The sequence below is a fragment of the Protopterus annectens genome, chromosome 6.part0 (genome assembly GCF_019279795.1).
Source record: "Protopterus annectens isolate FY-2018-M chromosome 6.part0, PAN1.0, whole genome shotgun sequence".
In the NCBI taxonomy this organism is placed as follows: Eukaryota; Metazoa; Chordata; order Ceratodontiformes; family Protopteridae; genus Protopterus; species Protopterus annectens.
In genome coordinates, this window is record NC_056737.1 from 1738654211 (window position 1) to 1738679556 (window position 25346).

Genomic DNA, 25346 nt, shown 5'->3' on the forward strand with positions numbered 1-25346 from the left:
ACTCCCATGCAGGACTAATCCAGTCCTGCACGGAAGCAGCAGTTTAAGATGATGGCAGCACGCCTGCACGGAAGCAGCAGTTTAAGATGACGGCAGCGCACCATGCATAATAATGAAGGCGCACTGCCGGAGCTCCAAATCCTACACAGAGCGTGGACGAGTGCAGGGGGCATGTCTGAGAGCAGAGCTCTCAGAATAAACATGCCCCTGCAAAGTAGAATAGAAGAAAGTGTAAATAAATGAGTGAGACCGCTCACAGATGTCCACATATACCCACCAACAGTCCCCATGTGTTCAAAAGCAGTAGTACATTTAAATAAAATGAAGAAACCCTTTTATTTATTTTTTTAAAACCCAGAGTACAGCTAACCGTAGGTGCATGGGTGTGCCCATCGCTTAGCTATGGTTAAAGCAGCTGAAAAGGCTGAAGAGGATAACAAGGAATATATATGCAAATGAAGCAGCACAGCAATAGTGTAGTGGTTAGAGCATCCGCCTAATGAACAGGAATTCTTGGTTCACAATCCCACTGCAGCACATATCATTTTCCATGTGAAATCTGTATATGAACATAATTTTACATCTTTGTGCCGTATAACCTACATAATAACATTTAAATGTGAACTGGAGTACTGCATGAAATGCACATGTGAAGTGTCAGTGTCATAATGAATACGACACTAGTAAGCATGTTTAAGCACAAATAAGCAGTAGTAAGCATATACAAGCACTAGTAAGCGTGTTTAAGTGCATTTGCGTGGGGGTAAGCATGGCCTACACAGATTAAGCAAAGTAGAAGCTGAGTGTAAGAAACTGTAACCAAAGGTTAGCAGTGCTTACAGTCGGGCAAACCTGCTTACAACTGCTCAAAAGTGCCTTAATCACACTGTATCCAATGGCCCTTTTTCTGCCTGGCAACAAAATAAGCAGCCTCTGCTAGGATAAAACCCAGGACCCTGTACACCATAGCCAAAGTTATTTACCACTAAGCCATCTCAGATATACATACCCTTGATGTATTCACAAACATACCATCCAGCCCAGTCATTCAACAGTACAGAGAATGTATTCCAACATGTAGATGTATGTGTCTGAGTAAATATATTAATGTCTAAATGGTGACAACATATTGATATATGTGTTTATATAGATATATATATATATATATATATATATATATATATATATATATATAGAGAGAGAGAGAGATATAAATATTTATAAACATATAAACATGCAAATGCCTACATCTATAGATACATATGTTCTCATCTACATGTCTAAATATATACGACAGGTTATATAATTATGTCAGCAGAAATATATATATATATATATATATATATATATATATATATACAGATAAAGATATATATATATAGATATACATACATAGGTATATACGAACATACATCTGTAGATAATGGGGAAATAACAAAACATATATGTCCTCATGCAATGTTAATGGGGTTGAGAGGCCCCAAACAATATACGTCTGGTACGTATAGGTATACCCCCAGCCAAGCACAACCCCCCTGTAATACAGTACCAAGTGTTGCAGATCCCATAATCAGGACCAGACACGACATGGCCATCCCTTGGATACTTATACACAGACACATATATGCAGAAACATGCACACAATATGGAGCAGCCAGTATTCCTACAGTCACCAACTTACCAACTGGAAACTGTATGAGCCACCCATACGAATGTCATTTATAGCCTGCAACATATACCCACAGAGATATCAAAGGGTATAACAACACACACAGGTGCGCATAAATGAATGTGAAAGCTTTATTTGTGTACTATGACAGTTGTATATGCCATGTCATATAGCTGTTTAGACATTGACATCCATATGAGCAGTGTAATGCAACTGTGAAACAGTTATACTAAGACAGTAGTCTGGAAAGTTTGACATATGTTGCTGTCCAGGCCGAGGCCTCCAAGTAGTACATTAGTAATGACAGACTGGGCCATAGCATACCAGACGATCACCAGTACGTAATGCAGATGTATAGGTCAGCAGCCTCTAACTACACTCTGTACACAATCCCTAGGGGGGACAGACCCCAGTTGACACAATGGGATGTATCTGTTACATAACAAGGCATACCTGACACCATCACAATCACACTGACAAACAGAACATACCGTATGGCAGGAGGCAGTAGGCCTGCATTTAACCAAGCTGGATTGTATGGTAAAGTACATCCAGATACCTTAAGGCAGCCTATCCCAGATACCCACACATGTTGTAACAGCCTAGATTAGTCATGGTGCACCCCCCCTACACTCACTAATACTGGGTCATATACCACTGTAACATACACTGGCCTCTGGAGTGCATTAGGGCACACATGTATTGTGTAGGTGAAACCCACACATATATGGCCCCAACCCCCTAGTATGTGTGGGGGACACAACAGCAATGGAGTGATGGCAGAAATGACAGCGTGACATACAGTTAGCCAACTACATAACAACCCCTGACAGCATGTCATATGTGCAAAGCCTGGTATGTAGGTGGAGGACAGAGGCTGGAACACAGGCACATATGTGTAAAACTGCTGTCATACAGTAAGCAAGATATGTATATGTGTACATATCTATATGGAAATATGTATACTTATTTATACATATATGTTCACCATATGTCCTGCACATGGAGTGGAGCCCTACCTCAGCCCCAATAGTCCCAACCTCTCAGTGCAAGGGGACGTCACGTATGTAGTGCAGGTATATTTGTAGACTATTGCTACTGTAATAGGGATCGTCTTCACAGAAATGGTGTGTGTGGGAGGCCACATCTGCTGTTAACATGTGCACCACTGGCTACTTACAGACATCCTATGGTCATCACAGTACAGTACCACTGCTAGCACAGTAACACCCCTGTGGACTACAGCTGCGATATGGCCAATATATGTGGGCAGTCTGACACACTCGGGTTAGTCCAGGGGTATACACAGAACCCCTTCATGCAAGACATGTGGACCAGGCCTGTCAATGTGGATGTTACCAGCCATGTAGATGGGTATAACACGTACATACTGGTATATATTTGCCCCCATAGGTTATGCATTCATACACCCCTGTCTGTCCTGACACATAACTGCTGGTACAGAGGTGCCATGGCCACATACTATCCACTAGTTACTGACATAAATCTGAACAGCATCCCACTGCTTTGTCCGACATACATGATTGTCATGGTGGCCAGGCAGCAGTACATCTGGCAAGTATCTTGACATGACATCTCACTGGATAAGTACAGTAAGCTGCTAGGCATGTAACAAAGCACAGTGCAGTCTACAGGCAGACTGACTCAACACTGGGCTACATCTCCTATGTGGGAATACACATGTACCTGCATAGATAGCAGGCTCTACAGGCATGTCGCATCACAGAGTAACAAACACCTGTGTGAAAGTGCATAACCACAACCAATGTGAACACAGCCACATATGGTAAGCCAGCATGCTATCACAGTATATGGACTATCTGATGTACACCATCCTCACATGAACCACTCATACAACCCTGCATATACTGGGCCACTACACAGTGTGGTCCGATGGCTGTCTGTGGTTTGTGACATGTGTGTGTTCGTCCCTACAAACATGTAAGCTGATAGGGTGACATACAGTGCTGCAGTATGTAACATCAGAGAGAACAGGACCAAGAACAATGACATCTACCACAGTCTCTACACAGGCCAAGGTTCATATGCACTATACACACACTGTCGACAATTACCAGACTTACACATACCTCGGTACTGTACACACAACCACAGAATGCCCACTCTGTCCTCAAATATAACCCCTACTATACATAACATGTGTAGTAGTCTGATATCTCACTGGCTTATCAGATATGCTGTCACTGAATATGGTGCACAGAACATCTGAACCCCCTACTGCATGACATATGTACAAAGGTTGACAGGGTTGTGGCTGAAGGCACAAACACAGACCCAATATTGACATGTCGCTGTGATGACCTCATACATTTCCTGTAGTACCAGGGTTTGATGCAACATATGTCCTATGAGGGATGTGACGTCAGTAACTCTCCTGGCTGTCACCATCTGCCGACTGCAATCCTCACACTACCTTCTGCAGTTGAGAGATAGGTGCTCTGTGGGTGACACAAGAAACACAAGGCACCACACACTGCCCAGTCTGGAGATGACATTACAGATGGGGATTCCTCATAAACATAGCACTGACATTAACAGTATTAAAACATGTAGGACAGCCATATCCACACACACCCTGTTAAACCAATAGTACCCCAACTGCGGTATAGCAGCACTTACAGTCTGTGGTCAGGACAGGCACATCCCCCTCCTGTGTGTGGGCCTGTTTCCACAGTGTATGTTGTCAAAGGTAAGTCCTCAATCCATCTATGATGTTGTTTGCCAAACAACAGATCCAGTTCCTGCTCACAGTGAATGAAAAGGCCCATCACCAACAAGATGTTCCTAGATATTGGAGTGTGTTTCCATGCAACTGGCTATGGGAATGTTAACACAGCTGTTCCACATGCAATCAGCGAGAGGAGGGCTGTAATCTTTGCAGAGGCCATCAGCTGATCATGAGCATCACTGACAATACACATGCCGCTGCCTAAGCAAAGCAGGTGCAAGTCTCCACATCCACCAGAGAGGGAGTGAGAGAGACAGACAGAGGCAAAGATAAGTCAGGGTGGGTTGGGAGTAAAAGGTGAGCATGTTTGTCACACACCTACCAGTCCCGGGTTTCGAAACCATGACTGACTATGTACTGATATCACATCTGTTATCCCTGCACGGTGGATATTGTGATTTATGCACCATATAAGAAATTTTACAAACACACCCAACATTGGGTCCAGTTGTTACACCCTCACAACAACCTCCACACAGGACATGAATGACATACATCAGCACATTAAGACACACACGCACACACCTGTCACATCTGGGATTAGAACCCCTACCTAACTAGTTATTACACTACAGCACTATGCCATTACAGAATGCACCATGGAGATTATGGGAGTACTCTTTCCCTAAAGGTTTATTTCACAGTGAGTGACATCAGCAGGACTGCCAAAGTAGAGCGAATGAATTGCAGTGAGTGTGACTAGCCTAACATGCATTATTCTCTACACAGGCATAGGAACAGACACAAAAGCATCCACAACTCCCATGTGTGATAAGAGAACCCCTACCAGAGTTCCATATCACACTACAGCATTACTCTGTTATAGCACGGACCACAGAGATTGCTGGAGTACTCGTTCCCCAAAGGTGTACTTCACAGTGATTGACATCAGCAGGACTGGTAAAGTAGGGCATTTGAATTGTATTGAGTGTGACTAACCTAAATTGCCCTAATTAGTCTGTATGCATTAACCACTGTTCTGGCCAGAACGAACATAACCTGCCATTGCAGGTCATGAACCCAGGACCCTGTACACTATAGTCACAGTAATTAACCACTCAGCCATCACGACAGTAAATGGGACTGCAGTACCACCAAAGTAATACCACCATAGGCTAATCAAACTGAACATGTGAAAGGAATGTATATACAGTTGTCCGTAAAACGTAAAAGACCTCTCCAAGGCCAACTCCGTGCTATTCAAGGCAGAAGTGACAATGTTTGTGACACCCATGGAGATGGGAACTGACAGTTCAACTGATGAATCCTGCACTAAGGCACTGTATGAGCACAGCCACTTGTACATGATTCCTGACATCCCACATAGAACCACAACGCTCACCTCCCAAACAATCAAGCCAGTCTGGTGGTCTCCTGCCATTAACAGAGTATACAACAGACGGTAAACACTGCTGAATGAAAAAGGATGATCCAAGGATGCAAACAACTCCCTTACCAGCCCCAGTAAGATGTTGAGATCCCTCATGGAATCTTCCAAAGCTGATTATGCAACTAAAATTGCCATAGATTCCACAGACAACCACACAGCATTCTATAGTTATGTCCGAATTCTAACTGGCAATGCTCAGAAGTGCTCTGAGTTGCAAAAGAATGGCATTACATAGACTGCTCCCACATAATGTGCCAATATTCTGGCAGATTGATTTAGTGCCACATTCACCCCCTCACACCCCCAAAAGGGCCCATGTCAATATGGAAAGGGTTCCATTGCCTGGTAATCATGGCCACACAGGCAGAAAATGTACTACCCACAACTAAGAATACAGCATCCATGAAACCAGATGACATCCTGGGCTGTATACTACATGAACTACAAAATGGAATGGCAACTCGCCTAACTGTCATGTGTAATCATAGCCTCGCATCAGGCCTGATGTCCACTGAGTGGCACACAGCTGCAGTTATCCCACTCCACAAGGGGGGGGATCCACTGGTGATCCATGGAACTACGGTCACATCAGTATGATGAGCCTGATCTGCATGGCCATGGAATGCATTATCAGGAATGTTTTGAACGCAGACATTGGCAACCCTCAAACACTGGACCCCACACAGATTGGGCTCATGGATTGCCAGTCTTGTCTCCTGAAATGACTGACTGCTTTGACTCAGTCTGCATAGCTGCTCTAGAGGGTAAGGCAGTCCACAAAGCCTATGTGGACCTCCCCAAGCCTTTCAACACCATTCCCCCAATCTGGAAACATAGATTAACATACTAATCCAGCCATACATCCCTATGCCACTCGCTGGTTTGCCACATGGCCTACTGACAGAACCCAAACTGTAGGTGTAACTGACTCCAAATCCATCCCAAGACAAGTGACAAGTGGAGTACCTCAGGGTTCAGTCATGGGACCACTGTTTGGCATCTACATCTCTGAAGTACAGACCAACAGTACGGGACTCTGGCTAACAAAGGTAACAGATAACTGCAAAATGGGAGTCATTATGAGCCTGACTGTACTGCATGAAATGTTACTGATACCAGCCTGACATCATACAGGTGGGATGGAGTACTGTTAACATCTTGTGCCCTTGCAGTTTAAGGTCTTGGTTATGGGATCTGCAACATTTGGTAGTGTATTGCAGGGCAGACGTATTTGGTTGTGGGGGGGAGACCTATTCATGCATGGTGTATGTTGTTTGTGCCTGTTAACCCCATTAATGGAGCATGTGGACATATATGTTTCTGCTATGTTCCCACTTTATCTACAGATGTATGTCCGTATATACCTATATAGATATATATATATTTATATCCGCTTACATATATGTGTGCATATATATATACATATATATATATATATATATATATATATAAATAATATATATATATATATATATATATATATATATATATATATCAAAAAAACGCTGCGAGCCCCCAAAGAGGAACGTATCCAATAAATGAAGTGAAACTGGTTAAAATTAGTGTATTTAATGGTCCTTGTAACACAACCACAAATGTTAACGCTTCAAAACAAACAAAATGCGTTTTCGTAGAAACTTCTTCAGACAATGCAAAACCAAGTGGGAGTCTTTTGAGCTGTTATAAATGCAATTCAAATAACACTTGTATCACCTCATTGGTTAACCCTTGATTGAATGATTAATTAATCAGCAAGAACATTTCATTAAAAGGTGTAGCTTCAGTATAAAGCAGTGTAAAAATATATTTGTCTCTGTACAATGTATGTATACTAAATACATCAAATGTATAACATCAAGTATAAACAACATAATAATTTCATATGTACATAACAAATGTGTGAATACAATAGAAATATTAAAAATATAAAAAATATATATTTTTCTGTACATTGTATATTGTATATACACTTGAATTTTAATATCAAACATAAATAATTGATTAATATGATAGTTTAATAAAATCTCAAACACATAAAAATATGTGTATTGGTTGATAATTTGTAATTCATAATTTTTAATTTTATAGTTTTGCCTGTCTAAGTTTTAGTACTGGTTTAATAGAGATGGTATCGTTAAGTCCAGAGGGGGTTGTGGCATCCAAAAAGATTTGCCAGAAAAGTTCCGGTATTCTAACAGCTTCCCATACCCCTCTGGTATCTTTGTCAACAACCTCTAATACAAAAATAGGTAAATAGCTTCTGGTCAAGTAATTTTGTGTGAAATAGTGCATTGGTATGGTTTTGTTTACTTATTTCATAACAATGCTTTCAGTACGTGTTTTTTTCAATTTCCTTTGGTTTCCAACATAGAAAGACCCACATATTTACATGAAGCAAGATATACTAGTCCAGTTGTATGACAATTAGCAAAACCATTACTGTATAATGTTTTGTTTCTACTAGTCAGTTCTAAGTTGCATCCATTGAATACATAACAACACTGGGAACAGAACCCACATTTGAAAGTACCTAACCTTGCACGACCTTTATTTCTGGTTTTATTCTCAAAAATGTTTTAAAATTTGAGTCCCTTCTGTATGTAAAATCTAATGGAATATTCGTAAGGTTCTAAGTCAGTGAATTCAAGAAATTTGGTCCATTCCCTAGTTATCACCTGCCTAATAACATCAGAATCACCATTGTAATCCAGTACATAAGTATCTTGTCTGTGGTTAGAATTATTTGCTGGAGTACCAATAGTATTGGAAATAGTTTGCCCCAAAATGGGAAGAAATCTGTCTAATCTGCCTTTTTGAACTTCCTCTTTCAATGCTTTTAACAGTGGTAAAGGATAACCTCTATTAGCAAACTTATAATATTTTTAACAATATTTTTAACTATAGTTCAATTGATGTGAATATTAATCATTTCAACTTATTTTCGAAAGGATTCAAGTACATCCCTTCTAGAAAAGCTAATTTGTCCAGAACTACTATTGACCTCAAGATGTTTATTAGAAAGAAAAATCTTACACTCATGTTCAACAACACTGTTAATGTATCATCTTCTAATACTCTCCTAAAAAAACCCAGTACATTCAACCCACCCTTACACCCCAGCTCAAAAATCTTGAGAACATTTTAGAGAGGAGATCAGGAAACAAATAACAAAACATAAGGTCTTTAGGAACCTTAATACTGAGGAATTAGATTTACTGAAAGAATTAACTAACAATCATTCCATTAGAATCATGCAACCTGACAAGGGTGGGGGCACTGTCCTTATGGATGCTCTATTATATGAATCCAAGATGAAGGAAGAACTAAGTAACACAGACAAATATGTTTTAGTTTCACTCAATGAAGTTCATATAGCTTATTCCAAAATTCAATATTTGCTCAATGACTTGTTACTAGAAGGATCCATTTCCTTGGAGAATTTCAACTACTTACTCAACAAAACACCGAGAGTGCCTTCGGTGTTTGGGATTCCCAAGGTACATAAAAATGTCACCGATCCACCTCTCAGGCTTATTGTGGCATCAGAAGGAGCTATTATTTCTCCCTTAGCTAAATTTGTGGACCACAAGTTGAAAGAACTTTCAGCTTCGGGTGTGTCAACATTGAAGGACTCCTGGGACTTCTTGAGAATTTTAAAACCAGAATTGTATAGGGACAACATTTTGTTTATTACACTTGATGTCATTGATTTATTTGGAAGCATACCACATGACATTGGTTTACTATGGTTGGAGGAATATATGGTTACTTTTGGTACATTCAGACACAATGACTTTATTACCATTCTTGCCTTGATGGAAACTATTTTGAAAAACAACTTTATGTTTCACCAGGGAGAATTTTACAAACAAAACCGTGGTGTGGCAATGGGGGCTCATTGTGCACCAACTTATGCCAACATTGTTATGTCCTGGTGGGAACACACCTTTGTTTTGAATAGCAAGTACCAAGATTGTTGGATTCTATACAAGCGCTTTTTAGATGACATTTGTATATTTTGGATAGCAGGGGAAGAAAAATTTTTGGAATTTTTGTCATACATTAAAAATACTACCAATTTTTTGGATTTCACTTATGAAGTGAACCAAGACACATTTAATTATCTAGATGTTAACATTTCCAAAGTTGATGGTAGATTTTCATCAAGAGTTTACAGAAAACCGACATTCTCCAACTCCTACCTGCATTTTCAGAGTGGGCATCCTTTCTTCCAAAAGAAAAATCTGGTAAAAGGGCAACTTGTGAGAATTAGTCGGATGACATTGGAAGACAATGACTTCTTATTGGAAAACGATGTAGGATGTTTGCTAATAGAGGTTATCCTTTACCACTGTTAAAAGCATTGAAAGAGGAAGTTCAAAAAGGCAGATTAGACAGATTTCTTCCCATTTTGGGGCAAACTATTTCCAATACTATTGGTACTCCAGCAAATAATTCTAACCACAGACAAGATACTTATGTATTGGATTACAATGGTGATTCTGATGTTATTAGGCAGGTGATAACTAGGGAATGGACCAAATTTCTTGAATTCACTGACTTAGAACCTTTACGAATATTCCATTAGATTTTACATACAGAAGGGACTCAAATTTTAAAAACATTTTTGAGAATAAAACCAGAAATAAAGGTCGTGCAAGGTTAGGTACTTTCAAATGTGGGTTCTGTTCCCAGTGTTGTTATGTATTCAATGGATGCAACTTAGAACTGACTAGTAGAAACAAAACATTATACAGTAATGGTTTTGCTAATTGTCATACAACTGGACTAGTATATCTTGCTTCATGTAAAATATGTGGGTCTTTCTATGTTGGAAACCGAAGAATGAAAGCACGTTTGAGCATTGTTATGAAATAAGTAAACAAAACCATACCAATGCACTATTTCGTCACAAAATTACTTGTCCAGAAGCTATTTACCTATTTTTTGTATTAGAGGTTGTTGACAAAGATACCAGAGGGGGTATGTGGGAAGCCCGGTTAGAATACCGGGAACTTTTCTGGCAAATCTTTTTGGATGCCACAACCCCCCCTGGACATAACGATACCATCTCTATTAAACCAGTACTAAAACTTAGACAGGCAAAACTATAAAATTAAAAATTATGAATTACAAATTATCAACCAATACACATATTTTTATGTGTTTGAGATTTTATTAAACTATCATATTAATCAATTATTTATATTAAAATTCAAGTGTATATACAATATACAATGTACAGAAAAATATATATTTTTAATATTTTTAATATTTCTATTGTATTCACACATTTGTTATGTACATATGAAATTATTATGTTGTTTATACTTGATGTTATACATTTGATGTATTTAGTATACATACATTGTACAGAGACAAATATATTTTTACACTGCTTTATACTGAAGCTACACCTTTTAATGAAATGTTCTTGCTGATTAATTAATCATTCAATCAAGGGTTAACCAATGAGGTGATACAAGTGTTATTTGAATTGCATTTATAACAGCTCAAAAGACTCCCACTTGGTTTTGCATTGTCTGAAGAAGTTTCTACGAAAATGCATTTTGTTTGTTTTGAAGCGTTAACATTTGTGGTTGTGTTACAAGGACCATTAAATACACTAATTTTAACCAGTTTCACTTCATTTATTGGATACGTTCCTCTTTGGGGGCTCGCAGCGTTTTTTTGTTGTTTTTGGTTTCTGGTTCTACTGCTGGCATCAATTTTGGATTAATATATATATATATATATATATATATATATATATATATATATATATATATATATAAATAATGTATATATATATATATATATATATATATATATATATATATATATATATACATTTATTTACATATATCAATATGTTGTATCTGTTTAGACAATATATTTTCACACACACATACATCTACATGTTGGAATACATTCTCTGTACTCTTGTATGACTGGGCTGAATGATATGTTTGTGAATACAGCAGGGTTATGTATACCTGAGGTGGCTTTGAGGTAAATCACTTGGGCTATGGTGTGCACGGTTCTGGGTTCGAGCCTAGCAGAGGTTCTTTATTTTGTTGCTAGGCAGAACAAGGGCCAATGGATACAGAGTGATTAAGGCACTTTAAAGCAGTTGTGTGTGGGTTTGCGCGGTGGTACGCACTGCTAAAGTCTGGTTACAGTTTCTTATACTCAGCTGCTGAATTGCTTAACCTGTGTAGGCATTGCTTAGATCTGTGTAAACCCACGTAAACCTGCTTAAAACTGCTTTAAAGTGCCTTAATTACTGTGTATCCAATGGGCCGTGTTCTGACCAGCAACAAAATAAACAGCTCTTACAAGGCTCAAACTAAGGACCCTGCACACCATAGACAAAGTGATTTACCAGTAAGCCATGACAGATACAAACAGATTTGATGTTTGCAGAAAGATATCATCCACTCCAGTCATGCAACAGTACAGAGAATGTATACCAACATCTAGATGTATGTGTGTGTACCTATATTAATATCTAAACAGATACAACATATCTAGATATGTAGATATATATACATATTAATTTCTAAAACTATATACATATATCTCAATATATATGCACATATACATGCATATGCCTAAATCAGCACATATATGTGTCTACACCCATATGTCTACATATACATAGCACTTTACATATGTTTACGCAGAGATATATCTATGTAGGTGTATACAGACATAGTTATATATATATTAGCAGATGTATAACTCTATATAGGTATATATGGCCATACATTTGTAGATAGCAATGGCAGATTAACAAATACACATATGTCCACATGCACCGTTAATGGGGTTGAGAGGCCCCACACACTATACATCTGTACGAATAGACATTCCCCCAACAGCCAAACAAGTGGCTGGCCTTGATGTCACATGTATGAGTATGGCTTTGCACCCCAGCCTCTCAGCTAATTTACATCTGTTATCCCTGTATGGTTGACATTGTGATATATAGTAGGGCCACCATAAAATAACTAAGCAAAACCCCCTCCACATTACCCACAGGTGTCACACACTCACAACCACCTCTACACAGGATACGAGTTACACACACACACACACACACACACACACACACACACACACACACACACACACAAACATTATGTCTGGGAGTTGAACACCTACCTAACTAGTTTATTACACTACAGCACTATGCAGTTATAGTATGCGCCATGGACATACACACACACACACACACACACACACACACACACACACACACACACACACACACACACACACATACATTATGTCTGGGAGTTGAACACCTACCTAACTAGTTTATTACACTACAGCACTACGCAGTTATAGTATGCGCCATGGACATTACTGAAGTACTTCTTCCCCAAAGGTGTATTTCACATTGAATGACATCAGCAGGATTACCAAAGAAGGCCATTTCAACTGTATTGTGAGTGACTAGCATAAAATGCATTGCTCCCTACACAGACAGTGAAACACATACAAAACATCCACAACTGAAGTGTGGGTTTAGAACCCCTGACCAAGGTCTATATCACACTACAGCATGGAGCTGTTATAGGACACACCACAGGGATTACTAGAGAAATCCTTCCCCAAATGTGTATTTCACAATGAATGACATCAGCAGGATTGCCAAAGTAGGGCATTCAAAGTGTACTGTGAGTGTGTAGCCTATAATGCATTCCTCCATACACAGGCATTGGAACACACACAAAACATCCAGAACTGCCATGGGTGGAGATGGAACCCTACCACGGTTCTAGCTCACACTACAGCTGTACACAGATACAGAACATGCTATAGAGATTACTGAGCTACAACCTTCCCAGAGGTGTATTTCTAGGTGGGTGACATCAGCAGCCTTGAAAAAGTTGAGTACATGAATTCTAAGGAGTGTGAGTACCCTAAAAAGCATTGTTCTCTACTCAGTCTAAGACAGACAGAGAGAGACACACACACAGATTCACACACACACACACACACACACACACACACACACACACACACACACACACACACAGTTGCCAAGTCTAGGTTTAGAACATCTACCTAATCACTTTATCACACTACAGCAGTACGCAGTTACAGGACGCGCTATGGAGATTACTGGGTTATGACTTTCCCAGAGGTGTATTTCTAGATGAGTGACATCAGCAGCCTTGCCAAAGTTGAGTATATGAGTTGTACGGAGTGTGAGTAGCCTAAAAAGCATTGCTCTCTACTCAGTCACACACATTCACACACAAACACAGTTGCCAAATGTGGGGTTAGAACACCTACCTAACTACTTTATCACACGACAGCTGTACGCAGTTACTGGATGTGCTACGATTACTAGGCTATTACTTTCCCAGAGTTGTATTTACAGATAAGCGACATCAGCAGCCTTGCCAAAGTTGAGTATATGAATTGTGCGGAGTGTGAGTGGGTTAAAATGCATTGCTCTCTACTCAGTCAGACACACACGCACACAGATTCACACACCAACACACACACACACACACACACACACACACACACACACACACAGAGTTGCCATGTCCGGGGTTAGAACACCTACCTAACTACTTTATCACACTACAGCAGTACACAGTTACAGGACGCGCTACAGAGATTAATCAGCTATGATATTCCCAGAGGTGTATTGCTAGGTGAGTGACATGAGCAGCCTTGCCAAAGGTGAGAATATGAATTATACGGAGTGTGAGTAGCCTAAAAAGCATTTCCCTCTACACAGTCAGAGACAGAGAGACACACACACACTCACACAGTTGCCAAGTCTTATCACTACAGCAGTGCACAGTTATGGGATGCGCCATGGGGATTACTGAGCTACAGCTCTCCTATAGGTGTATTTCACACTGGATGACTTCAGCAGGCTTGTCATGATACTGCTATGGGGAAGGTGGTGTGTACATGGGCCATAACCCATTCATGTAGGGGTTGTCATGCCACATGCAGGCACACACGGGGTCATATGCCACAGGTACGTGTATACAGCTACTAGGTGACTATTTCCTTCTACAGTCATGCTGCACAGCTGGCACGTGCACCATATAGTCTGTCATGCTGACAGATACTGGTGGCTAGTATCTGCAGTGAGTGACACCTGCACTTCCTGTGTTTGGGGCCCTTTGGCTGTGTGCTGGGTGGGACCGGCCCAGATGGCTCCTTGTCATTGTCACCCTCTTCCACACATCTATGTCCATCTGCCTTTGGCTTATAGTGTGTTGTCCTTACATATATGTCTGTATTCTCATCCACTGTGTGTGCAAGGCAGGAGTGGTGCATACTGACGTGTCTGCAATAAGAACTGCAACTGTCAGATATGTCTGGTCCACTGGTGTTTGCAGACATGGCCTTCATGTATTTAAGTGTGTGAGCATGCCCAGTATGACCTTTCAGTATGCTGTTGACTGACATTGCCTTCATTCATCTAAGTGTGTGAGCATTCCCAGTATGGCCATCTATACTGCATGTGTGGATCAAGTCCAGGTAGTTTGTACTGCGGTGCTGACCTTTGTGACAGGTAGCATGCTGTGTCTGCAGGGTATACATCGGTCATTTGGCATTGACTATTGCTACATTTCTGCATAGCAGGGGGGGGGGCACCTGACTGTTTCTACATTTCTACACAGGGGTGAGGGGGCACACCTGACTGTTACTATAAGTGTAAGTAGGATGGTGTGGCACACCTGACATGTTTACTCATTTGCTAGGACTGTACTGGTATGTCGGGTACACCATTTCAGTCTGTGGACTTACCTATTGTGCTGGCTAGAGGCATACCAGTGTACTACAGATCTTATCTTTCATTAACTACATATTAGTTTCTGACTTCCTAGACTTCACAACTTACATCCAACTGCCTGGCCTGCTGTAGTCTGTCTGTGTAGGCCTGGGGGAGGGGTTACCCACAGGGCTCAGTCAGAGGCCATAGTACAGCATTTGTTTGTGTTTGTCTACACCTATTCTGCTGGCTGTGACTGTTGTTGGGTATGTGCCCCCCCAACTGGCATGTGTGAGTCACTTACCTTGTGGGTGTCCCAGTATTGAGGGTGGTGCTGCAGGGCTGCCTATGTTGGATGCACATAGCACACTCCCTATACATGGTTGAGCACAGGTAGTGTCATATTTGGCATCCCTTTTACTGTATGTGCGAGTCGGAGAGAGGTGTCATTCCCTGGGTCCCTACTGTGTCATGTGCTATGCATTGCCTCTTTGCCATGGCCAGGACATACTGGATGTGCCTCCTTCTGCCTACTGGGGCAGGCTCAGACTGTTCCTCCTCCGAGTCGGTCTGTGCCTATGCAGGCCTTGGCACTGGTGGGGGAGCTGTGTGGTCCTGCCCCATGCTGTTCCTGCTGCAGCTGTTTCCGCAGGATCATATTGTGAAGCATGGCACATACAAGGACAATTTGGGTGCATGTAGTTGGTGAGTACTGCAAGGCTCCACCGGATGTGTCCAGGCACCGGAACTGTGACTTGAGCATCCCAAACACACGCTCTATTATGATTCATGTTTGTGCGTGTGCCTCATTATGGAGTTCTTGTTGGGGTGTGTGTGCATTTCTGATGGGTGTCATCAGCCATGGCTCCAGTGCGTATCCAGCATCCCCCACTAGGTGACCGTGTGGGATGCCCCCATTGGCAAATGTCTGGTACAGCTGCGTCAGATGCCAGATGTGGGAATCGTGGTAGCTTCCAGGGCAGCCAGCACACACATTCATTATTATGTCCTGGGCATCGCACATGACCTGGCAGTTGATGGAGAGGAAGCCCTTGCGGTTAATGTAGGCCCTACCCCGCTCACCTGGTGGTGCTTTAATGCGTATGTGCGTGCAGTCTATTGCACCCACTACCTCAAGGTATTCTATTTGGTGGAAGAGACGCATATTGCTGGCCAATGCCTCACGGGTGATGGGGAAATATACATGCTCACAGACATGTGCTGACATGGCATCCAGGAACTGGTGGAGTACACTGGATGCTGATGCCTGTGAAATACTCATCATATCCCCAGTTGGCCTTTGGAAGGTACCTGTAGCTAGTATTCTTAGGCCTACACATACCCTGGTATCCACTGGGATGGGTTCCCCTATGTTAGTTCTGTGTGTTTGGCATGGCTGGCACAGCTCAACAATTTGCTGTAGGAGGTCCCTGTCCACCCATTAGCGCTCCACTGTCTCCAGCTCATGTAGCCCTTGGTAGGTTACGCTGGGTCTGTACACTCTTCTCCGTTTCCTCAGTGTGGGTTCCTCAGCAGCAGTCACATCCTCACCACCCTCAGCCTCTTGCACATGCTGGTTTATGATAGCAAAAGCAGCCCCTAACATTTTTTCTCTTGCTTTCGTTTTATAAAATTTCCATGTCTATATACACCGGTGGTACAGAGTTTTTGGAAAAAACAAGGGGGAAAGGTGTTTGAATGGTTTATAGTGTTGTGCTGGGCTGGGCTGGTCTGCTGCCTGTGTAATTGGCTGATTCTGATACATCATTTCACCTGTCAGTGAAACACGTTCTCCTTGATTACCTTCCTACTGCTGTTTTCCCTTCCCATTGCCTCTCTGTTTAAGCCCGTGTGCACGTCGCGCAAACGGAGTGCTCATATGTGAACAGAGCTGCTTTTTCCTGGTTTAACTTCCTTTTTCTTCCTGTAAAACCTGGTGCTCAGCGTGCACACCCGCTTACACTTTTGTAAAGTGTGCTAGGCAGGTTTAGACACACCCCTAGCTTAGCTGTGCTAACCTAGGAGCAATCCCGAGCCACAGGTCTCCAGTCCGCTTACAGTATGCCTGACACCCCCCCCCCCCCCATGATGTCACCTATATCCTAGTCTTGCACCCAGCTATTTATACTCTTACACTCTTGGGACCTGCCTCACACCCTTGGAAAATCTGGGATTCACTAACCTTTTCCTCATTTGCATAAGATTGCCTGCTAATGCATAGTTACATGTCCCACACTGAGCCTCCACCCTTAGCAACCACTACTCACTGGCCAGGTTATCTTTTGCCTGCCATTGACTTGCATGGCAGAATACTGATTTTTGTTAGAATGCTCATTTTCAGTTTATTTTCTTATTTTCCCCAGATCCCGTTTGCGCACCGCTGCCCTATGCTTAAACAGCCAAGATCGTTGAAAAAAAAAATAAAAGTTGTGTTTTTTATTTATTAAACATTTTGCAATGCCAATGGCCTTCTACTTGGTCATTGGCATGCTTCCTCAATAATATGCAGCCTTTATTTGGAGCTGTCATAGTTCCGTTTTGTAGTTTGCAGAAATTTACTCGGTTACTAACACAGTACATTTCTGCAAACTGCACTCGTCCTGCACTGACAGCTGCCAGCTTTCCGGATCGCAAATTATCCTCATTTGCATGGTTTTCACCTGCAAATGAGGGTAATTTGCATACAGGAGCTCGGTCTGTGTACGATTAGTCTAAGAGCTCACGTGCAAGTCCCGGGAGCTTGTTCCTGGATCGCACGTCGGCCATATTACCGAATATAGCTCTTAGACTAATCCTGCACGCTTCTAATGGGCTTTGTAAATCCGGGCGAGCATCTATTTCTGCAGTTATAAATTACAGTAATTGCTTACCAACTGGGCTGAGTTTACTGGAACTGCCACTCCATATAGCTGAGCCTTCCTCATCAAGATTTCTCTCCATCTTGAACATTTCAAGTCTTGAAGTTAGTTCAGGAGCACAACTACTTGTAGTGCTAATGGTAGTTTCAACTTGTTCGTGCTTTTCTGCCTTCCACTCAGCTTTTAGTGCATCTGGAACAGCTAGCAATGTCCTTGTTGCTGTACTTTGGTCTATTAAAATAAAGGAAACATCAGTTTTCATGTTGCAAATGTAAGGACATTTTCTTCTTTCATCTTGTTCTAAAGCAGCAAATGCACAAAACATAATTCAGATGTAACAAGTCAATAAAGGTAAAAGTCCAAAACAAAAGCTATATCAGAGTAAACATTTAACTAAGTAGATGCTGAACATTGCTGGAAATAACAATGGAGTAGTAAATGTGTGTAACTTAAGACAGAAATGACACCTGCAAGAAGTCAGCCATATAATTCAAAGAATACCCTCTTCCTTGGTATTCAGGATAAATGACTGCAATTTTTGGACAAAAACACAGATTTGTGAAACTTGGCCAACTTTCAGAAGCCACTTATTCTGCAAAACAAACTCGGCTTAGAGTTCTTCCAAAACATACTGACAGGTGATCCTTGACTCTTCACAAGTCTCCGCACAAGCTGCATTTCAAATAAAAATACATGTTTTTTTATACTATTTTTATTTTGCTTTTGTTTACTGGGATGGTATGACTGGGTTTAGTATGAACACCTTTTCAGCAGAAGCCCAGGGAGAAAAGCTCCATATATTGTACAATCTTTGAAACAATTCTATAAGTTTAAATAAAAATTGGAGAATTATATACAATATAAGACTATGCATAAAAGAAAGCAAGCAAAAACAAGTCAGACATTATGTACAGTACAAGATTATACATTTAACATATGCATCACATACATAATGAGATATTTATACAGAAACAGTATACTAGCAGCAATGATTTTAGGTTATGGGAGTACGTTAGTCTCAGTATAGGTCTTTGACGTAGTAAAATCAGTTTTGTAAAAAATGACTTCTAAAAGGACAGAAAAATATTTTATGAAGATAGTCATATAAGTAAAAAAGATATAGTTGAGTAAGACTAAAAGGAAATTACTTGTAATGAGAAATCAGAAGTGAGGAAAGGAGTACAGTCAGGATTGCTCTAGAGATGAGAAGAGATGAAATATGTTGAAATCTATATTTAAAGATGCAAATATTTAAACAACCTTTACAATAAAAATAAACACCATTTTCATTCTTTACTTGACCATTATTAAGTGAAGTAGCTTTCAAGAACTGAAGTTGCAGCAGTGAAAAGAAGACTGAGAAATATTTTCCATGAATACAAGAAGCTCATCAAAGTACAATGAGCACACCAGCTGAATACTAAACATGGCTCGGTGGAGCATCAGTCGTTATAGAGGACTTGTTAAAAACTGCTACTTCATAAGCAAAATACTGGGGAATACAGCAAGACGACTATTTTTTTTTTCTGCAAAGCTGTCACCATACCTTATTCAGTGGTAGTTGTGAAGTTAGCATTAGAATATTTATGTTATGCAATCTTATTCAAAGTTCACCTTATACTAGACCTTCTGGACCTCTCCATACCGGAATTTGATAATGCAGAATTAATATTTACTAAGTTAACAATTAACCCCAAAACACACCTAAATATCAGAGCTGGATATATTCCACCAGGCAACAATATCACCACACTTGAAAGTATACTACAATGGACCTGAATATCTCTCCCACAAGAAACTATACTAATGGGCGACTTTAATATTGATTGGCTCCTTTTTTCCTCTCCAAACCCTACAGCCCATGTAAACCTTTATGGCCTCACACAACTCATCATGTCTCCCACTAGGACTCATAAAACTTCTAAGCATCAATCCATCCTCGACTGGATTTTGCTTAGCAACCCCAATCTCTCATCCCACTCAGGTTGCCTCCCTGACTGCTTTAGTAACTACAACCCAACCTTTCTCCTAAGAAACTGCATTCATCAAAACTGCCATCCCTCCATTGGTGTAATCAGAAACAAAAAAAAAAAAAACTTTGATCCAAACAGGGTTATCTCTGCCCTAAAAAGCTACAATTGGGAACCTCTCAAGCACCTGCCTCTACAAGAAGCTGTTCTCTCCTTTAACTCCACCTTCCTAAACATGCTCAACTATCATGCCCCCCCCCCCAGAACCATTAGAGTGAAATCAAAATACGCACCCTGGCTAAGTAAAGAATCCAGATCCTTACTCAGAACCAGTGATAAAGTCTGGGAACAATATCATAAAACCAAATCCCATGTAACTAAACAAATCTTCCTAGAACTCTGAAATAAAGCAAAAAAAACTAGTAAAATTAGACAAAAGCAACTACTACTACAACATATAGAATAAACATCAAAATAATCCTCAAAAATTCTGGGCAGCAGTTAACAATATATTGCATCCTGGAAAATCAACCACTCCCACCCCAACAACCAACAACTCCATGAACTTAGCCACTCAGTTTAATACTTGCTTTACAGAATCAATTCAACAACTTGCACTAACAAAGACCAGCCCCAACCACACCCCTCCTGCCCCAAACCACAACAGTTTAACATCCACCCAAAAGTAACAACCAGTTTACATTAAACTCAGTCTCCACTAAAATCATCAAAAAACTACTAAAAAAAACGTAAGCCCTTAGCTGACAACAATCTCCCTGCTGAATTCCTGCAAATTGCAGCAGAAGTAATTACATACTCTGGATCCACACTTGTAAACAGGTCATTAGCTGAAGCTTACGTCTCCACCATCTGGAAAATCTCCCATGTCTTACCCTTACACAAAGGCGGAAACTCCACAGAACTAAAACTATCGCCCAATTGCAATTCTACACCCTCTCTCAAAAAATTCTGGAAAGGCTCGTGCACACCCAACTTATGGGCTACATACTTACACACAAACCCCAATCTAAAACCCAACATAGTTTTTGCCCCTTTCACAGCACCACCACAGCCCTACTTCACAGCACCACTACAGCCCTACTGTCCTTTAGTAACACAGTTAACCAGCATAGAAACAATGGTCAGTTTGTATCAGCCATATTCCTGGACTTGTCCAAGGGCTTTTACATGGTCAACTACTCCAAACTCATCTATGTCCTCTCCTCCCTTAGCCTCAGTCACCCCACTATCACCTGCTTCCACAGTTACCTAACAGAATGTCATCAGGCTGTCCGCTGGCAACAAGATCTCTCACCCCTTCGCCTGGTCACCTTAAGGGTTCTCCAAGGCTCCATCCTTGGTTCTCTTCTTTTTTCCAACCAGCTCCACTCGGCTACACCCCAGACCTCAGTGGGTCAGTACACTGACGACACTACCATGATTTGCTCAGCTTCCTCCTTCAGAGACCTCCATACCATTACTCAAGATTCCTTCTCATCCACAGAATCCTAGTTCACTAGCTCCCAACTTATCCTAAATCCCAACAAAACAAAACTTATCTTCCCCCAACCAGATACACCTCCCCATCCACAACCTTCAGTATCCTCTCTAATGATCACCCCAACAAACCATACCAAATTACTAGGAGTGGAAATTGACAATAACCTGAAATTTGATATTCACATTGCCCAATCCATTAAAAAAGTTCACAAAAAACTAGGTCTCCTATATAGTCCTATATAGAAACAACAGATTTCTGACAAAACACAAAAGCCATCCCCAGCCATGACAAAAGTACAATTGTGTAAGTAAACTTACCATAACAGTACATGTTCGAATAATCACTGCTGCAGTAGCCTTAGCTATATGGGTTATATCCTACTAAGGATATAACAGCCAGTCAGCTTCCAAAGATTTAGGGTAGCTTCCACAAGCTCAGACCAAGGTCTGAGCTCCGAGCCATTCAGAAAGTTCATGCCAAATGAGAGAGGGAGGCTGAGCCTAGAAAGGACATAGCTAGTTGTAATAATGTACCATATATACACACACACACACTCTGGCATAATAAAAAAGGGGAATGGAAGGAGAGAATAGCTACTGCAGCAGTGACCATTCAAACATCTACTTGTATGATGTTTACCTATACAATTGTACTGTTCATCATATAGATCACACCTGCAGTAGCCTTGGCTATATAGGTAGATTAAATTACATTTGGGAGGTGGAAAGAGAAAGGTCAATGAGCCCCGGGAGAATAGTCCTAGCAAAGCCTGATCTAGACCTAGAAAAGCAATCAAGCTTGAAGTGCTTTGTAAATGTATGTACAGAGGACCAAGTTGCTGGTTCTAGAATTCAATCCTTTCCAAAAAGCCACAGAGAAACAAAGGCCTGGAATAGTGTCCCTTGACCTTGCCTGCAATAGTTTTGTTGTGGTGAGATCAAAAGGTAATAGCCTGAGACAACCATTTGGAAATGGCCTGTTTTGACACAGGTTGTCCATTCTTCTTACCTTCACAAGAAATAAACAACTGATCTAAAGATCTGAAAGATTTTGTTCTGCCAAGACAACACCCAAGTTGTCTATGGACATCCAAGATATGGAGTATCCTTTCTACCTCCTTTTTAGATTCAGGAAAGAAAACAGGGAGATGGATAATTTGGTTTCAAGTAAACTTGGATACCTCTTTAGCATAAAATAATTGGTTCTCAAAGAAATCCTGTCCTGTCCCCATGGAAATGAGATAATGCTGTCTACCCATAAGAGCTTGTAACTCAGATACCCTTCCTGTATAGGTTAGAGCAATCAGTAAAACTGTTTTCCATGTTAAGAACCTGAAGTCAGTTGGTTAGGTGGTTGAAATGGAGCAAGCTTTAGTTTCTCTAACACAAAATTAAGATCCCAGGGAGGGGACAACCATTTTTCTTGGACACATCTTATGCAAAAACCCTTTCAAAAACATTTTGACATGAAAATGCATTGGAAGAGGAGGATCCATGAGCAGAAATGCTGAATTGGTACATAAATGAATCTTGATACAGGAGTAAGAAAGTCCATAGGATAGCAACTCACAAAAATATTGTAAAACCAGGGAACAACTAGCCCTGAATGGGTGCTGGTTATATTGTTGGCACTAACTAGAAAACCTCTTCCATTTACTAATATATGATTTTCTAGTAGCAGACTTTTTGTCTCCATTAGTACCTGCAGCACATCTTCAGTAAACAGGTGCCTAAAGAGGATTAAGACCTCACCTCAAGTGGATTGTTGTTGGGGTCTACATGTAAGAGTAGATCCAGTCTGCAAGGAAGCTTGTGGTAATTGCCCCTGGCCATTGTCCAAAGAAGGGAGAAAGTACAGTTGTATACACTTACCATAAATGTAGATGTTCATGTGTATTCACTGTTTCGGTCATAACTGATGGAAGTTCCTGCAGCGGATGCCCTTGGCCGGCCTGACTACCAGAGAATTTTCTCCTCCTCCTCCTGAAGCTGGTAGACAGCCTGACCAACACCAAGATGTCTGGGTATAAAGGGAGTCAAACAGGGCCATAACCTATTGAGAAACTGGAAGTTTTGCTATATGGATACTAAGATACAAGCCATTAAAATGTTTTTAGTCCTTTTAGTCTTATACACAGGTCAGGTATACTTTTATCAACTGTAAGAGAAATTGTGGGCAGCAATTCAAAAAAAAGAGTTGAAGGATTTTATCTGAGAAGGGAAGACAGCAAAGGTCAAGTGGGATAAGCTGATTCTACTAATAGAACATTGTGGACTAGGATTACCCAATTTCAGGGGGTATTTTAGAGCAACACAATAAAGGCTCTTATACATAGCACAGGCAGAAAATTATAATTCAAGGTGGAAAGGGATGATGATGATGCAGGGATGAAGCTCAAGAAATAAGGAGAGATTGGTATTTTGGATGCAGACTCTTAAGGAGAACAAGCAAAATCATACAGAGTATTATATTCATAAAATAGCAGGGAGTATTCTAAGAACCAAACAAGTACGAGAATGGAGAATAGATTCTGCCGATAGGGTTGACTGTGGTTAGGGATACAAATAATAGGCAAGAGGGGGCTGAAATTTATTGGAGAAAATTGACAAAGGAACCAAGGTACTGGGAACAAATAACTAGAAAGGGAAAGGTAATAGAATGGGAAGAGGCCAAATTTTTATTTGGACTGCAGGTTAGAGATTGATATCAATCCTTGATAGGGAAGGCAGAGTATAGGTAAAGGGAAAGAAATAGGGGGCTCCTAAATGAAAGACCAGCACTGGTAGAGTTTTTAATAGAATGTAGAACAGAAGCTGCCATTAAAAAATGAATAATTAGTACTGCATATAAAATACTGCATGATAATTACAAGAATCAATCAGATGAGCTTAGAAAGGATTGGGAAGAGAGACTGGATAAGCAATTCACAAAGAGACAATGGGGGATATATGTATATCTCCCAAATATGCAACAAAGTCTAGATGATTTAGGATATTTGGCTGGAAATGTTTACATAGGTATTTTTATACCTCAAGTAGACTCCAAAGAATTTTTCCTCAGGTGGATAGCAAATGCTGGAGGTGTGATGGGCAAGAAAGAGGTAACTGGGAACATATTTTTGGAGGTGTGATGAGCTGGCAACATATTTTTGGAGGTGTGATGAGCTGGCAAACTTTTGGGATTCCCTGCGGGTTGCTCTGTCGGAGATGCTGGGGGGGGGGGGGCGTATTGGACTGACTGGGAGATGATTTTTTTGAGTTATGCTACAGAATCGGAATTGCCTAAACATAATAAAGCTTTGCTGAGTCTAATTATCTAGTTTGTTTGTGTCTTTCAGCTTTTCCCGGTTAGGGGTCGCCCCACGGAACTTCGGTCTGCTAATGATTGGCAGTAGAGTTTTACGTGCTGGCTTGCCGGTCCTAACGCACAAC

At 40.8% G+C, this 25346-nt stretch overlaps 1 protein-coding gene across 1 annotated transcript in view; it reads right to left on the reverse strand.

Annotated features, from left to right (window-relative positions):
* ZFTA (zinc finger translocation associated) overlaps positions 1-25346 on the reverse strand; it is a 460732-nt gene that overhangs the window by 277663 nt on the left and 157723 nt on the right. Inside the window, exon 5 of the mRNA XM_044075129.1 lies at positions 18457-18675. Coding sequence (XP_043931064.1) covers positions 18457-18675 — 219 coding nt within the window. The remainder of the gene's footprint in view (positions 1-18456; positions 18676-25346) is intronic.